The 18,420-nt window shown below is 43.8% G+C and overlaps 1 protein-coding gene across 6 annotated transcripts in view; it reads right to left on the bottom strand.

Moving 5' to 3' along the window:
* il16 (interleukin 16) overlaps nt 1-18,420 on the bottom strand; it is a 94,895-nt gene that overhangs the window by 9,555 nt on the left and 66,920 nt on the right. For 2 of the 6 annotated variants that reach the window (XM_069910961.1, XM_069910962.1), the window contains 5 exons: nt 9,287-9,488; nt 8,354-8,495; nt 6,383-7,799; nt 3,887-4,085; nt 2,014-2,115 (listed from right to left, as the gene is read on the bottom strand). In XM_069910961.1, coding sequence (XP_069767062.1) covers nt 2,014-2,115; nt 3,887-4,085; nt 6,383-7,799; nt 8,354-8,495; nt 9,287-9,488 — 2,062 coding nt within the window. Of the gene's footprint in view, nt 1-2,013; nt 2,116-3,886; nt 4,086-4,961; nt 5,063-6,382; nt 7,800-8,353; nt 8,496-9,286; nt 9,489-18,420 lie in introns of those variants that run through there. The other 4 variants (XR_011348715.1, XR_011348717.1, XM_069910963.1 and 1 more) reach the window with 4 other exon arrangements.

The raw sequence follows: 18,420 nt of genomic DNA, 5'->3' as shown, positions 1-18,420 counted from the left end.
GGTGCCACCCTCTTGGCAGTGCAACATAGGCATGTGGTACATGAACATTTGTTTTTTGACCTTGTTGAAGGTACACCATTCAATCTGAGCTCCAAGTCCAAGGATAGACCCTGGAGTGAATGCACAAAGTTGGGGCGGAATTCTATTCAAGAATCAAGGGTTAATTTTAATGCCAGTTGCATACTCTAATGTTGAATCTTAAATGAAAAAATTATTTTATGATTAAAATGTGTTACTGGATAGCTGGAGAAAACTTAATTCACCTGTATTTCTGGATTTGGTGGAGAAGAGTCCCCTACTTAGATTTATGGAAGTGAAAGAGATCTGGTGAAGTGGAAGGCAATTATAATTCCTGGTCTTGGAGTCATGACAGAGAATCTGGATTGCTCTGGTCCTCATTGGAAGCTACTTGCTGTCCCTGGGCCTGATGAGGTTTATTTAAAATAGACTTTATTCACAACATATTTACAAAAGGAAAATGGTGTCTGTTCCCGCCCATATCCATACATTCCCGTCACTGTCCATTATTACATTTGATTCTATTTCCACCATTTCTTGTTTGAGGGACTTCCCCTCGGTCTCAGTGCCCAGTGATGGGAGGGCTCTAGACTGTGGTCATTCCCCAGTGCCCGTATGTTGGCAGCACCAAGGCTTGGCACGTACTCCTGCAGCCTGGAATGTGCCAGTCGTGAGCTGAAAGACCAACTGGTTTTGGACAGACCAAAGTGCGTCTTACACCGAGTTGATGGTCTTCCAGCAGTTCTCAATGTCTGATTCTGTGTGTGTCCCCGGGAACAGCCTGTCGTTCAGAGAGTCCTCTGTCACTGGGGATGAATCGTGGCAAGGACCTTCTCCCCACACGTATTCTGTTTAATTTCACTTCCAAACAAATTTATCCTCAAGGTTTGAAATGCTTTGTCAAATGCAATAGCAGGATGTATCACCTGCATTGCATATTAGCAGTTCTGTAAGATGTCCTCCCATTGATATGTGCTATTTAAACAAAATCTCTCAAATTCAACACATATGACTTTAAGTGGGTGCCATGATAGAGCTGATCTCTATATTTTCATTTTGTTTCTGGGTGTGAATGGTAAAACCATCATCGCTAATTGCCCTTGAGGTGGTGTAAATCTGGCACTAATCATGAGAGAAGGTCCTTTTAATAATGACTGCAATTCAGAAAAATTGTTGAAGGCAGAAACCAGTGAATCATTCAATTCCTTATCCCTGCTTCTTCATTTGCAAAGATCTCAACAGATCTGTGCTCCCTCCCATACATCCTTTCATTTAATAAAAATCAATGGCTTTCCATCTCAATTCCTGATGAAGGGTTACAGCTTGAAACACGGACCAGCTATTATCCTCCATCGATGCTCCCTGACCCACTGAGTTCCTCCAACAGTTTATCTGGACAGATTGGCATGTGCGACAAGACCTGACGTATTTTGGGGATGGGATTTGGGAACTTTTCATAGGCACCTGAGCTTGAAACACTCCGATTATTTGGCCAATGAACATTTTGCTCACAAAACTTCACTCAAAGACGGGAGGAAACAATGCCCATCCTGTATCTTAGTGCCAGACCTCACGTAACGAGTCCAACCCTCAATTCAAGGAATGGAGCCCTCCAGTCTAGATTCATTGAACAGGCAACTAAAGTCATCAGATTTCCCTGCCAGGTGGCAGGCTCCTAGATAGAATTCTCAGTGTGGATCCCTATGAACAGAAATCAAACATCGCAGAGCATTTCACCTCATAGAAAATCCTTTTACTTCTGCAGTGCACCCCAGTGCTGGAAAAACTCGGCAGGTCAAGCAATGGGCAGTCGACATTCTAAACCCTTCTTCAGGAATGAAGAAAGGCTCAGTCGTAAAGCGTGGACTGCCTTTTGCTTTCTGTGGATGCTGCATGACCTGCTGAGTTTCTCGGGCACATTTGGGGACTGCACAAGGACCCCCCCACCCCGCATCTGCAAATTTCTTTATTTACCCTGTTACTGGTGGTACTCACAGTTGTCACTTTATTTTCAAGATCCACGCCTCCCCCAATGCTGAAACCCAAACCAGTGCCTTCATCTTTATGGAGGACCACCACATGGATGTCCTCTAATTGCTGCAAAATGAGAATGTGTAAAGATTTCAGTCTATTGCACTTACCAAAGATTAGCTTGGTGAGATAAGGTGATGTGTCCATAAGTGATCAGAACGGAATGAGGGGAGGATGTCGACATGTGTGCAGTGGGATATCTGTGAAGTGAGGGGAGTAATGAGATTAAGGAAGAAGAGGGGCTCTAGAGTGGAAGGCATCTGTGGTTTGAGGGATGAGTCTGTAAATGAGGAATAATGGAGCAAATGTGTTAGGGAAGTGTCTGCAGAGGGTGTAAAGCTTTCTACTGGGGTGAAGAGGATATCTGTAAAGCAAATAAGAAGAGGGAAACTTCTTTTAGTTTGAAGGAGGTGTCCAAACACTCATTGGCAATCACTCTTTTTGTGATGGGCAAACGTAGAATGCTGAATGGAGACGACCAAGGGTCCAAATGGCAAGGATGCAACCGTCAGGCTAGGAAAGGTGAGAGAGAAGTAAAAGGAAATCTTTAGAGGGGAACATCTGTAGATTTGGACTCCACCTCAAGGTGAAGAGCAGGTCAGGGTCTATCATCTTTAGAATGAGGGGAAGTGACTGTCCGGGAGTGGGTGCAACAATCAGGTTAGGAGCTTGCTTATAATAAGGGAGCACACAGCCTTGATCAAAATATGCACTGATGAGGTGGAGGAAATGAGCCAGAGGTGGCGACAAGTCTCATTGCACAGGAAGTTGACCCCACTAAAGTCACTACATTGCAAATCCATTGGCCTCAAATGTGTGCAGCGCCACTTCGTTCAATCTATCTGCTGCATCAAGGGAAGTAAAATAGTGGCTTCTCTCATCGTGCTTGCAATTTGGCATAAACTTACCAAGTTAGTTCTCAGCAAAGGAAAATAAAAATCAAAAGTACTTTTCTTCAAACCACCTTGGGCTGATTATTTGGAAGACTCCACACCAGATATTGAGCAGGGAATTAGGTGGGCAAGTATGATTTAAGCTTGATGGCGTAGCGATTAGCGCATCATCTTTACAGCGCCATTGGGGTTTGAGTCCCGTGCTGTCTGTCAGGAGTTTCTACGTTCTGCCGATAGGGTTTTCTCCAGGGTCTCCAGTTTTCTCCCACCATTCAGAACGTACCGGGGGTATGGGTTAATGGGGTGTAAATTGGCCGGCGTGGACTTGTGGGCCAAAATGGCCTGTTACTATGCTAATGTGTCTAAATTAATTTTTTTAAAATTAAATATTAATTGAATTAAATATGTGCCGGTATGCTCAAAGCTAACAGAATAGCGGAGAATGGTGGAAGAGGATTAACTCAATCCCTGCATGGCAGAATCCACACATTCTGTCCTTCACCCTCAGGACAAAATGCTAAAACAAAATTATGGACTATAAAATAATACCGATGTTTCACTGCACACATGTCAAACGGCAAGGCCATTTGGGAAATCATTCTAACAGTCTGCATGTAATCTCGCTGCAAACTGGTGCTTTAATCACAGACTGGAGATTGGTCAGTAAATCGTAATACCCTTTTACATTGAATATAACTCATCATACAGATTAATTTTAACATTTCGCAATGCCAGTGAAATTCTGATATCCCATGTGGAGAAGGGAAGGGTCTGGCAACTTCTCCCCAATCAAAACTAATTGTTATTCAAGAAGAACCGTCACTAATTTATATAGAACTTCAATTGTGGAGTTTCCAAATCAAACCATGAATTTGTAGATATGTTGCCAAGAGCCCTTTAATATTTATTCTTAAAATGATGGTCAATGTTATTCATGTTCCAACCTTTAAAGTTTCATCATCCAGACACTTTACTTCTGCTATAAGTTTCTCCAGTTCATCTGCAGGAATCAGGGACACGACAGACTGCGCAGAAACAGAGGAAGAAAGCGACGAGGTGCGTTCCTTTTTACCATCTTCTTTTTTATCATCCTTCTGATCTTCCTCTGCCAGATTAATGCTGCAGACTCTCAACTCTGCAAGACTAGAACAGAATGTGCACTCTCATTCCCATGAAAGTTTGGGGGCTGCATTAAAACAATGATACACTGAAGAAGCAACTCCTCTCCAAATAGAGTTGGCATTAATTTTCAGTTCATCTATTGGAGAAAGGGGTTACCACAGTGTAGTTAGGATGGGGCCATCATTATAAATGGGCCCAAGAAAAAGGAAGGCCGTTGTGTGCAAAAGTGAGGCCATTTTGGCAAGGAATAGCAGAAAAATTAACCAGGATAACAGGAGTGGACACAAATATACCAATGAACCTACAATCCCCATACCTTTTTAAAGGGTGGAATGAAACCCACACCAATGCAGGGAGAACTCACAAACTCCTTACAGACAGCACCGGATGACTATTTAGTGATAGAACAGCAATGGAAAAATTCAGCAACTTTGCACTTCCTGAGCCGAATGCCATTAAGACAGGAGAAAGAAAAAAAAAGACAGGAGAAAGAAAAAAAAAGACAGGAGAAAGAGACGCTTTCAGTGACATTAAACTCACAAGCTTCATTTAATTTGCGTGTTATTGTGTAAGCATATGATCCAAACAAACCTTTCAAAGGTGAACATGCCATTTATTTCAGTGCCAGACTTGGGTCAATTATGATTCTCTCAATGAGTCCAAAGGATGTGGATTCAAGTCACATATGCAGAATTGAGATCATGATCTCAGTTGCATTAATAAGAGAAAGTTTTTGATTGAGATGTTAAATCAAGACCCAGTGTAGCCACGCTCACTTTTTAAAGCACACTGGCACCACCCCAACTCGCCCTTCTGTTGAAAAAGACAACCTCCCCAAATTTGAGGATAGTTTTGGCATGAACGACTAAAACATTTTGCATTAAATCCACCTCTTACCATTATCAAACTCCCTTAACTGCTGCACTCGAGCGTTCGGTTAGATGACATGAACCCACAATGAGAATTTTGAAGGCAATCATCTAATAAAGTAAAAAGGACTGAAAGATTGTACAAGTTAAAAGAATAAGCTACAAGTATTTTAAGATTCCGAAGGACTTAGGGTGGACTACCAGTACCTTTTCCCTAGAGCGACAACAGCAAATACCAGAGGACATCTGTTTATAGTGAGTGGGGGAAAGTTTAGGGGAGATGTCGGAGGTGTTTTTTAAAACACAGAAAATGTGGGTGTATCGAATGCATTGCTAGGGGTGGTGGTGGTGGAGGCTGGTACAAGAGAGAAATAGAAAAGATGAGTGCAAGATTATAGGGTTACGGGTGTGAGGTAGGGAAAAACTAGATTGTTGTGGAGTAGGTTACATAGGACAGCACCAAATTGTGGACTGAAGGGCCTGCAGAGAGCTGTAATGTTCTCTTTAAAAATACTATTTTTGTTGATTTTGTACTTGTACAAGAGAAGATTGGATGTGAGGGGATTGGAGGGTTATGGACAGGTGGCAGGTAGGTGGGACTAGTGGAGATCACTTGAATCGGTGCAGACTAGAGGAGTCGAGATAGCCTGTTTCTGTACTGTCATTGTTATATGGTTATCTACAATTCAAGCAATTGGTAACCTCAACCAAGCGGCAAAACAAGTCGAGGAAAATAAATGAAAGAAATAAAGCAAAATTCTTATATTGTAAAAGTAAATATTCTCTAATATATGAACACTTGGTAAAGATGGGAGCAAATATTAAGCCAGCGGAGTGCCTGGGTCATGCTTTGCTCGTAGCAACTGTTTGAATAAAGTTGGGTTTAAATAAAATGGCTTCACCCAGGATGAAGTGCTGGATGATGTCGCTCGCGTTTGGAGTGACTCTCTCAGAGTATCTCCTTATCCCTGCTTAGAGAGAGTCTTTATTTTTATTAGCACTGTATACTATTTAGTATATTGGTAAGGCTTTATAGATAAATATAGTGATGCAATGAAGGTTAAATGTTTTCATAGAATGAGACTGAATATAAAGTACAATTCTTTAAGGTTATATATTCATGCGAGTGAAGTTTGTTCACAGTAAGTACGGTATAGTATTTTTGTCTTTCAAACTGTTGATTTTTAATTCAGTTGTGTTAGGTGTTGTAAGTGTAAGTCTCAAGCAACCGTAAAACTCGCTGATCCGGCATTTACCAATTCCTGTAGGTGCCGGATACCAGGGGTTTTACTGCATTGGAACAACAATTTACAATTTGCAAATGTGAGTGTGACAGGTTTGGTGTGGTGCACAGTTGTGTCAGAGAAGAAGTGTAAATCTATGTGGACATGACAGTGAACTGGCAGCTTTCGGCTTCTGCCAAGGAACAAACAATGCATCTCATCTTACCTGAGAGAGAAGCCTTTTTCCAACTGACTGTTCACTGTTGGAGAAGACAATGGTGACCTCTCAGCCAGGGGCAGGTCCTCAGTGGATGGAGTGGCAGGGCGTTTGTTCCACGGGCTTCCGCTCAGAGACACCGGCGACAGGGGAAAGGCGAGTATACCTTTCATCAGGGCGTGTGACAGCTGGTTGCTGAAGGTATGTATCTTGACGCTACTGACAGAGAGCTGGGCTTCTCTCAAAGTCTTCACCCCACAAGGTTCATATGGAGAACTGGCGGCCAGTGGAAAACTCCTTGTTCGCAACCCAGGTGACTTCACCAACTGTGGCTGAGGAGAACTAGGCTGTGAGGTGGACAATGCACTGCTAACGTCATTACTTCTGGGGCCAGAGGAAATCTTGGTATCTTGGGCTACTGATTTAACCTCATTCTCCAGTGCCTGAGATGCAGGCCCAACATTCTCCTCAGGAGGATTATTCAAAGTATCTGGAGATACTGGCCTTACTTTTGAGTCCTGTCCACCACTGGGGGCTGAGACTGTCCTTCCCAGGACTTTCCCCAAAGTTGGGCGTGAGTGGGCTCTGTTTCTCTTTCCTTTGTCTAGAATGTCCGAACTGAAGAAAGTTTCAAAAGAATTGATCTTGTCTCTTACGGATGTGGCTCGTGGAGTGATCGTCCCTGTGGCAGCAAGACCTCTCTCGTTATTGCTTTGCTTGGCAGTGTCATTGGCCGCCAGCCTGATCTTTGAACCTTTCATGCTTAGTTTGGACCTCACTGGCTTAGGAGGAGGTTGTTTCTTTCCCAACGTATTTTCATCCAACTTCCTAATTGTTGACACGGTCACGTCACCCTCGGGTTTCAGCTGCTGATGGCTTGTGGGGCTTGCCGAGTTCTTGTTAGCCTCAATCACAGAGGCGTCTGCTTTTGGCTGCGTTGTCATATTTTCAATTGAGGATGTCTCCAATTTATCAGCGGTGGGGCCCTTTAGCTGAGAAGTGGAAGCACAGGATGAGGGTTCTGACACTGTTCCATCCCCCGCTCTGTCAGCAAGAAGCAGTCTTTGGTTTTCCAAGTCCTGAGGCAATGGCAACGTCTCCCTTTTCACCTCATGTTTCTGAACAGTGTTCAAGTTGTCGACGGAAGCAAGTCCATTGATTTGATTGATCACAACCACCTCTTGATTTCCAGTCAGTGGAGAGAGTGCTGACTGAGGGGAAGGTTCCTGTGACTCTGTGGTGGCACAAAGCTCTGTGGTGCCTGCTCCACCCACGGGATCATCCATCGCAGCAGAGCCCACTACTGTTTGCAGGCTTCCTGCAGTCTCAGCCACACTAGCGCAGGTTTCCTGTTTCTTGCCCTCGCAGGAAGGATCCAAACATGCCTGCCTTCTCAACAAAGGCCTCGCAGACTCTGGGCAGTTCTCTGTGTGGCAAAACAATTAATAGTAAATGCTTAGAAAGAAAATCTTGCCAATTTGCAAAGACCCTTTGCTCAGAATCAAGCCAAAACAAATCTGCCCTACCTGCTAATTCAGCGCCACACAACACTTGATTTGCAAAATCCACATGGGGCGAAGTTCATTTGCATTCAGGTTCTCAAACACAACCACAAGTAGCAGTTATGCCTGCCTTTCCGTTCAGAAAATGAACAAGAACACTTCCCGTTTAAAAGGTAGTTTAAAATTCATTTAACTTTTTTGAAATATGAAGTGTCTTGAAAGAACCTTGTAATGTACATTTCCAAATCTTTCAAACCAGGAAATTGGGGCATGGAACGTCATTTATTTCTTATTTTTACAACTACCTTTTCACAGTTGCCGTGTGCTACAAGACTTAAATGTTTTGAGGTCTTTCCGGATAAATTGCTATGTTCTTGCAAAGGATCAGATCATTTTTTCATTCTTAAAATGTAGGCATTAAAAGTAGTCATTCTGCCCCCTTTAACCCAAGACCCTTGAAAATACAAATGAAACGTACCTTGATTTATCCCACCCAGGTGAAGATGATAGGAATTGGGTGAAGGCAAATGTTGATTTTGGTCTCCACCAGGTCTTTGAGTGAAGGCATCCGAGCAGATGGAAATTGCTTTATTTTCTTGCGATGGCAAGTTTCTTACTTCCTGTGAAACAAACAGGAAATCGTCATTTCAAAGGTGGCGTTGGCCATTCGCCTGGCTCATCTCATTTGCAACTGAACTACCACACAGACGCAAGACTGTCATCTACAGATATTGATGTAAGTTAGTCAGGTGGTAATTTCATTAAGACTGAGAAATTCCTTCAAACTTCATCATGAAACACTTCTCAATTGTCTGCCTCGTTGGACACTAAAAGTCATAATGCATCAACCAGTCTTGATGAGCTGTGGGTCTTGATTCTGGAGGGACCCTCCCCACCATCAAGAAAATTTACAGGGAACACTGCAATCGGGGGTGGGGGGCGCAGAGCAGCAACAATCATCAAGGGTCCACCCCACTCAGCACACGCTGCTGCCATCAGGAAAGAAGTCCAGGTGCCACAAGACTCGCACCACCAGGTTCAGGACCAGCTGCTCCCCCCATCACCGTCAGACTCGTCAACGACAAACTCGATCAGGGACTCATTTAAGGACTCTGACTGCACTTTATGCATTATTGAATATTTATTTTCTATACTGCACGGTTTCTTTGCACTTCCTTCTTGTTGACATTTCTCTCTTTTGTATACGTATCCTTTTCGTGAGTACAGCTTTTGCCACTCCCAACAAGTAAAAATTCTACCTGTCCTGCAGGGAAAAGAACCTCAGGGTTGAATGTGATGTCATGTGTTTTAGATTTCAGAGTACATACTTGGCATCACATACAACCCTAACTCTTTAATATTTATTCTTAAAGTGATGGTAACATATGGTCAATGTTATTCATGTTCCAACCTTTAAAGTTTCATCATCCAGACACTTTACTTCTGCTCTAAGTTTCTCCAGTTCATCTGTGGGAATCAGGGACACGACAGACTGCGCAGAAACAGAGGAAGAAAGCGACGAGGTGCGTTCCTTTTTACCATCTTCTTTTCTATCATCTTCCTTCTGATCTTCCTCTGCCAGATTAATACTGCAGACTCTCAACTCTGCAAGACTAGAACAGAATGTGCACTCTCATTCCCATGAAAGTTTGGGGGCTGCATTAAAACAATGATACAGTGAAGAAGCAACTCCTCTCCAAATAAAGTTGGCATTAATTTTCAGTTCATCCATTGGGGGAAGGTGTTACCAGAGTGTAGTTAGAATGGGCCCACCATTGTAAATGGGCCCAAGAAAAAGGAAGGTCGTTGTGTGCAAAAGTGAGGCCATTTTGGCAGAAAAATTTAATTCACGGGTGACCCGGAGCTGTATCTATTAGGTAATTTCATGGAAAGAAGCGACAAATTGACCAAATATCAAATCTCATTTGTAAAAATAACACTGGCAGTAGCGAAAAAATGTATCTTGATCACTTGGACGTCCGACTCCTCTCTACTTATAGCACAATGGACTGCGGAAATGAACCTATTGAAAAAAAAAATCACATATAACTTAAAGAATAAATGTGACACTTTTGTAAAGTCTGGCAGCCGTACCTGGACCCCATAGGGGCCCAGATATAGTAATAAAAATGAACAAAAAAAAGGTATAAAAGAAACTATTAAACATACAAAAATGTAGTTTCCCCCATCTGTACTCTATATACTTAAAATATACGTAAGCTCTGATGGTGAACAAATCTGTATGTTTGGAAAGGGGGAGGGAGGGAGGGACTATTCTGCTTTTGTTTGTAGTGTTTGCGAGAAAAAGTTTAATATTTTTAAAAAGTTACTATGTATATTTTTTTAAAACAAATTCATAAAAAAAATAAATAGGGTGGTCTTGGGCACATTAAGTGAATGGGCAGCACATTTGTTCACTTCGTGTTTCTTTCATACAAATGCAATTTAACAGCTTCATTTAGACTGAAGACCAATAATCCACATTTCTGTCTGTGAACACAATGGTTATTAATTATTCCAATCACACAGTCCCACACAGAGCCAGTTACCCACATCACAGCACTCACTCACTGATATTATAGGTTCCTCAGCCATTCATTCTCTTCCCCCTCCCTCCCCCATGCTAAGAGGAAGCTGGGAAGGTGGTCATGGTAGCAGACCAGCGAGGGGATCAGTGGCTGAAGGATGCGGGAGACCAGCTCGGGGGAACCAGGTATCAGAACTGGGATTCGTGAGGGAGGCGCTGGCAAAGAGGGCCTGGTGTTTTGGCAACTTCCTGATCGTATCACAGGAGCTCAGGATCACTGGTGGAACGGACAGGAGGCTGTGTGGCTGCAGAGGTTGCGGGAGCGCAGGAGGCGAATCCACACTCTGTGTCTCCGAAGGAAGTCTCTTTTCTTTTTCTTATTGTTGGGGGTGCTGAACTTGGAGTGCTTTATGGCAAGAAAATGTTGACAGATTTTGTGGACATTACATGGCAATGAAGCAGTGGTTCTTGACCTTTTTCTTTCGATACCACTAAGTAATCCCTATGCCATAGGTGCTCTGTGGTTAGTAAGGGATTACTTAAGGTGGTGTGTGTCACATTTGTGGCCCGAAATGTGAAATTAATAACACCATCACCACATGCTTTACCAGTTGAACATCTCCGTGTCTTTATTTTCCTGCTTCCATTATTCCACCATTTCGCGCCCTCCTACCTCCAGTGCATACCATCTGACTTCCGGTCAGGTTAATACATATCATGCATATTCATTATCATGACATCCCTCCCTTCACCAGAAATAAACTTTATATCTTTATGTTTAAATGTAAACACTTTAACACTATCAATAGCATTTTTCTGCCTTCTGAACAAACAAAACAACTTCAAATTCAAAACAAAAACAACTTCAAATTCCCTCTTCACAAAATGTAACATAAACATGTTATAACCATATGTAATATAATAGCTCAACTGTTCTTCTGTAATTATACTAATACAATGCTCACCTCATATGTAAAATGTAAACATTTAAATTTATACACCTCCCATGTTTAAATTCCAATACTTTTGTTTTTTTTCATTTAATACCAAATAGTCGACTAAACAAAAATGCAATTCATACAGCACTCATACATGTACTTTATGATGTATTGATCAAATCACTGTCCAAATGTTCCCATTATCATTTCTCTTCCTTGGTGAGTAACATTACTGCGCTTCATTGAAACTCATTCCAACTATCACAAACTTTCACTTTCGTGATAATGCAGGCACAATTAGAAATATGGCACAAAATCTTCATATCGCTTAGGTGGTTTCCTGTCCCGTCTTGGCCTTCCTGCAATGCTACTGTCGCAACTTGGTTGTTCACCCTCAGCACCGGAAACACTGCTCGCTGTGGCCTCTGGTGTTTCTGGTACTCTGGCCATTTCATCAGGAATGCTGGTAACTACCTCTGGAACATCATCTGGTCCCTCAGGTTGAGCATTTCATATTGGACTGCCAACCACTTCACTCGGTGTCGCTCTGGATTGGTACTTTTTCACACCAGACACGTTTCTTTTGTACAGGACTCCAGCTGGAGACCTGACTGTCACCATACTGCCGCTTCTGGATACAACAGTGTAGGGTTGATGGTAATAAGGTGTGTCTAGCTTACCACCACTCTCTTGCCTCACCAGAACATTATCTCCAGGCATGATGTCTGAGTACCTGGCCCCACGTTTCGAATCTGTGTACAGCTTTGCTGCTCCCTTCTTTTCAACATTGTGGTCCCTCATCTCCTGGTCGTCCCTGATTTCCTTTATTTCAGGCATTTTTGTGCAGATTTTCCTCCCGAAAAGTACTTCTGCAGGACTTTTTCCTGTGGTTGCATGAGGCGTTGCCCGATAGACAGCTACATAGGATAGCAATTCTTCTCTCCAGTTCTGTCCTTCTGCATGAGCAATCCGTAATCGTTTTTCGATGGACTGATTTTGTCTCTCAACTTCCCCATTGGCGCGGCCATTTAGGAGTTACTTTATGATGGTGGATACCTGTGGTCCTCATATATTCAGCAAATGTCTCTGAGATGAACTGTAGACCATTGTCAGAGTATAGCGTAACAGGCAATTCATGTCTCGCGAATATCTCTGCTAACGCTTGTATTGTTTTTTCAGTGGTCGTTGACCTCATCACAGCGTACTCATAGTATCTGCTGTAGTAATCTACCACTACCATGATTGACTCACCAGTTGGTAAAGGTCCGAGAAAATCAACAGCTACATCGATCCACGGTCCTGTCGGGAGTTGCGTACTCCGGATCGGCTCTGGAGGATTACTCCTACTTGTGAGTTGACACCCATGGCAGGTTTTGACAAATTTATCCGCGTCTTTATCACAACCTGGCCACCATACTTTACTCCTGAGGTTTTGCTTGGTACCAACAATACCTAGGTGTCCTTCATGAGCTAATGATACGATCTTCGGTCTCAACCTCTGTGGTATCACCAATCTACACCCCCTCAATACACACTGCCCAATGCAACAAAGTTCGTCTCTAATGGGAATATATGCCTTGTGAATGCACTTGTCCCATTGTCCACTCTGGATACATTCTCTAACTTCCATGAGTTCTGGGTCATGTTCGGACTCTCTCTCGACTTCCCTCGTTGTCACAGCTTCCGGTGTCGACTGAATAGCTACGAAGCGTACAAAGCTCTCTGCTTCTGTCCCCAATTCTGACTTGGATTGTGGGCATCCATCTTTCAACAATCTGGACAGCGGATCAGCAATGTTTGCTTTCCCGGCAATGTGAACTACTCTGTACTTGTACGGTTGGAGTCTGAGCACCCATCGTTCTATCCTGGCACACGGTTTGGACCTAGCGGCATAGATCACCTCCAATGGTTTATGGTCCGTGATGAGTTCAAATTCAATGCCATACAAATATGCATGGAATCTCTCGCAGGCCCATACAAGTCCGAGTGCTTCTTTCTCTGTCTGAGAATATCTCTTTTCCACATCTGTCAAAGATCTGCTGGCATAGGCAATGATTCTTGGTCCCACATCACGCATCTGGACCAACACGGCTCCTAAAGCAACAGGACTAGCATCCGCTATGACTTTGGTTGGTGCAGCCGGATCATAATTCCCAAGTGTATCGGCATTCGTCAGACTTTGTTTCAGAGCTGTGAATGCTTCCTTTTGCTCAGAGCCAAAATGGAATGGTACACCTTTCCTGGTTAGTTTCCTCAATGGTTCTGCCAGTGTAGCAAAATTAGGGATGAACTTTGCACAATAATTAACCAATCCCAAGAAACTCCTCACCTCCGTTGCATTCTGGGGTTCATGTGCATCTGCAACAGCTTTCACCTTGGCATCAGCTGGGTTCAGTCCTTCCCGTGTAAGCCTGTGTCCCATGAAGTCCATCTCTGACACACCGAACTGGCACTTGTCTCCATTCACGGTAAGGCCTGCACCCTGTAGTCTGGATAGCACACACCTCAACCGTCTGTCATGCTCTTCCTTTGAAGCCGCATGGATTATGATGTTATCAGAAATGTTGGCAACTCCAGGAATGCCTTGAATCACTCGATGGATTTCGTACTGGTAGATCTCAGAAGCTGCATTGATGCCGAACGATAGTCTCTTGTACCGGTACAATCCACAGTGAGTCACAAATCTTGTCACGTCCCTGGATTCTGGGTCCAGCTCTAATTGATGATAGCCCCATTTTAAATCAATTTTTGAGAACACCTGACTGGTAGTTAACTCCTGAAGTACTTCCTCCACTGTTGGTATGGGGTGTCGTTCTCGAATTATAGCTTCATTGTCCATCCTCATATCAACACACAGTCTTAAGTCACCATTTGGTTTGGGCACGATCACTACTGGGCTGATCCATTGCGTTGAATGTTCTACAGGTTCAATAATGTCTTGCTCGATCAACTCTTTAATTTTGGCCTCGACTTTCCCACGAAGTCCAAATGGAGTTCTGCGCACTGGTTGCGCCTTGGGTTTGACCGTTTTGCTAGCTTTAGTTGTCGACCTTTCAGATTTCCTACTCCCTGGAAAACTGTGGGGAATTCTTGCTTCATATCCTCGTATGACTGAACTGAATTGACACGAGCTCCAATATGAAGTATTGCCAGGTCTTGCGCCATGCTTCTACTCAGCAATGGTTCTCCCCTCTCGTCTATGACAACAAACTCTGCTTCGGTGTACTTGTCACCAGCTTCAACAGTCGCAGTGAAACATCCAATGGTCTGCAATGGCTTGGTTGCTGTGTATGGATACAGTTTCTTTGAACACTTCTTTGATGTACAAATTATCTTTTTTCTTTTCAATTTCTCCCATAAATGTCGGTCAACAGACTCACTGCCTGAGTCTACAATGACCGGAACTGTCACACCACCAATTATCACTGGGACCTTCTCATGATGTACATCATTCAATGTAAACTGATAGTATCTCGGTCCATCCTGGTTGTCATCATCATCGTCACTTTCTGGGTCACCTTCTATATGGCGAATATTGCCTTTCTTTCCAGGATACTTTCCTTTCCCCCAAGCTTTGCCCTTAGAAGCTGTACTCTTCCCATTCTGGTTTGCATTTGACTTACTTTTGCACTTCTTTGCAAAGTGGTCCTTACCTCCACACTTTCTACAAACTTTGCCTTTTGCTGGGCAGCATGGGTCTTTTCCAAAATGACCTCTGTTTCCACATCTGTAACACTCCAAGTCATGTGTCGGCATATTTCTTGGCTGGCTATGGCTATGCGAGAGCCTATTTACTTGTTGACCAACTTTGTCTTTACTGGGCTGGCTTGAGTTGTCTTTCAGTTTCATGGTATGAAATTGCCACTCAACAGCCTCTAATGCAGCAGCCATTGTTAAAGCATTGGTAAGTTTCAACTCACCCCCTTTTTCCAGCAGTCGCCTTCTGAGTTTGTCTGATGTGCAGTGCTGCACAACTTGATCCAATAACTGGTTGTCCAAATCAACTGCCACGTAATTGCATCCAACAGCCAGTTGTCGCAATCTCGTCACGTACTGGGCAACCGTTTCTCCATCTTCTTGTTTTGTTTTGCAAAACAAATGGCGTTGAAATGTAGCATTCGATGTCACCACATAGTGTGCATTCAATGCATCTACGGCTTTCTGGTATTCCTCCTTCCTTCCAGTATTCAAAAGCGTCTTAAAAGTTTCCCGAACTGCAGGTCCTGCGGTAAAGAGAAGTAACGCCCTCCGCTGCGCTTTCTGTTCCTCCGTACTGCTATCGAGAAATAGGCCACGACTGTCGGCGTAGGCTTCAAATTCTTCCAGCCATGCCTTCCACTTCACACTCACAGTGCTTGCATCACCCGTTGGGTCAAAATGAGGAACATCTCGAAGTGCTAGAAATTCAGCTCCTGTGACTGCCATGAAGAAAACCTTCCAGCTCAAAGCCACCGATTCAAAATCCAAAATGTTTATCACATTTAAAATCCAAAATGTTTATTCTCGTCGCCAATGTCACATTTGTGGCCCGAAATGTGAAATTGATAACACCATCACCGCATGCTTTACCAGTTGAACATCTCCGTGTCTTTATTTTCCTGCTTCCATTATTCCACCATTTCGCTCCCTCCTACCTCCAGTGCATACCATCTGACTTCCGGTCAGGTTAATACATATCATACACATTCATTATCATGACAGTGTGTGAATGGGGAAAAATGGTTGAGAACCACTGCTCTAGACCCAATTGAAATATTTTGCTGAAGAAAAATTGTCATTGGCCCATTTCCTTTGGAGTTATGAAACCATGCACATAACAAGTCAATGAGGTACGATTAAAACAGTGGCTCTCAAACTTTCTTTCCACTCACGAGAAATCCCTTACTAATCACAGAGCACCTATGGCATCCTGATTAATTCAGGTGGTATGTGAGTGGAAAGAAAAAGGTTGAAAACCACTGATTTCGAATGTGTGCATTCCCTATTATGTAAGCATACGATCCAATCAACCTTTCAGAGGTGAACTTGCCATTTATTTCTGTGCCAGACCTGGGTCAATGGCGATTCTCTTAAATGAGTGAGAAGGATGTGGATTCAAGTCACATATGCAGATTTGAGATCATAATCTCAGTTAACATTTATAAGAACAAACATTTAAAGGAGAAGTTAAACCTAGACCTAATTTATCCTTTCCATTGGGTAAAATAAGCCACGGCACTATGCAAAGCAAACAAAGGATTTCTAATATTGCTCTGGTCAATAGTTAAGAACACAAGAATAGGGGTGTGTTCATTAGCTCCTTGTGGTTGATCAATTCCTTGCCCCAACAACTATCCCTCCTCAATGATCTCTTAATTAACATCTTAAAAATGACTGCCATAGGATTTTGATACGTTGACCACAAATTGACCACAATCTTTTACTCAACCACAACTCCCAGCACCTGACAAGGTTAATCAAAAGAAAATCCTTACATCTTGGCATGTAAAATAAGGTCATGAAAAATGAGAATCTAAAATGGTTAGAGGATTGAAGAGTACCAGAGGCGACAGGGTTAGTGCAGTGGCTATTACAGTGCCAGCGAACCGCATTTGAATCCCACGCTGTCTGTAAGGAAGGGCACGGGCTCATGGGCCAGAAGGGCCTGTTACCATGCTGTACATCTAAACTTTGAAAAAATTAGAAGTGTACACATTCTTCTTTGGCTTGGCTTCGCGGACGAAGATTTATGGAGGGGGTAAAAAGTCCACGTCAGCTGCAGGCTCGTTTGTGGCTGACCAGTCCGATGCGGGACAGGCAGACACGATTGCAGCGGTTGCAAGGGAAAATTGGTTGGTTGGGGTTGGGTGTTGGGTTTTTCCTCCTTTGCCTTTTGTCAGTGAGGTGGGCTCTGCGGTCTTCTTCAAAGGAGGCTGCTGCCCGCCAAACTGTGAGGCGCCAAGATGCACGGTTTGAGGCGTTATCAGCCCACTGGCGGTGGTCAATGTGGCAGGCACCAAGAGATTTCTTTAGGCAGTCCTTGTACCTTTTCTTTGGTGCACCTCTGTCACGGTGGCCAGTGGAGAGCTCGCCATATAATACGATCTTGGGAAGGCGATGGTCCTCCATTCTGGAGACGTGACCCATCCAGCGCAGCTGGATCTTCAGCAGCGTGGACTCGATGCTGTCGACCTCTGCCATCTCGAGTACCTCGACGTTAGGGGTGTGAGCGCTCCAATGGATGTTGAGGATGGAGCGGAGACAACGCTGGTGGAAGCGTTCTAGGAGCCGTAGGTGGTGCCGGTAGAGGACCCATGATTCGGAGCCGAACAGGAGTGTGGGTATGACAACGGCTCTGTATACGCTTATCTTTGTGAGGTTTTTCAGTTGGTTGTTTTTCCAGACTCTTTTGTGTAGTCTTCCAAAGGCGCTATTTGCCTTGGCGAGTCTGTTGTCTATCTCATTGTCGATCCTTGCATCTGATGAAATGGTGCAGCCGAGATAGGTAAACTGGTTGACCGTTTTGAGTTTTGTGTGCCCGATGAAGATGTGGGGGGGCTGGTAGTCATGGTGGGGAGCTGGCTGATGGAGGACCTCAGTCTTCTTCAGGCTGACTTCCAGGCCAAACATTTTGGCAGTTTCCGCAAAGCAGGACGTCAAGCGCTGAAGAGCTGGCTCTGAATGGGCAACTAAAGCGGCATCATCTGCAAAGAGTAGTTCACGGACAAGTTTCTCTTGTGTCTTGGTGTGAGCTTGCAGGCGCCTCAGATTGAAGAGACTGCCATCCGTGCGGTACCGGATGTAAACAGCGTCTTCATTGTTGGGGTCTTTCATGGCTTGGTTCAGCATCATGCTGAAGAAGATTGAAAAGAGGGTTGGTGCGAGAACACAGCCTTGCTTCACGCCATTGTTAATGGAGAAGGGTTCAGAGAGCTCATTGCTGTATCTGACCCGACCTTGTTGGTTTTCGTGCAGTTGGATAATCATGTTGAGGAACTTTGGGGGACATCCGATGCGCTCTAGTATTTGCCAAAGCCCTTTCCTGCTCACGGTGTCGAAGGCTTTGGTGAGGTCAACAAAGGTGATGTAGAGTCCTTTGTT

The sequence above is a fragment of the Narcine bancroftii genome, chromosome 14 (genome assembly GCF_036971445.1).
Source record: "Narcine bancroftii isolate sNarBan1 chromosome 14, sNarBan1.hap1, whole genome shotgun sequence".
In the NCBI taxonomy this organism is placed as follows: Eukaryota; Metazoa; Chordata; class Chondrichthyes; order Torpediniformes; family Narcinidae; genus Narcine; species Narcine bancroftii.
The sequence above is the reverse complement of the archived record's forward strand: the minus strand, read 5'-3'. Positions and strand labels throughout refer to the sequence as shown.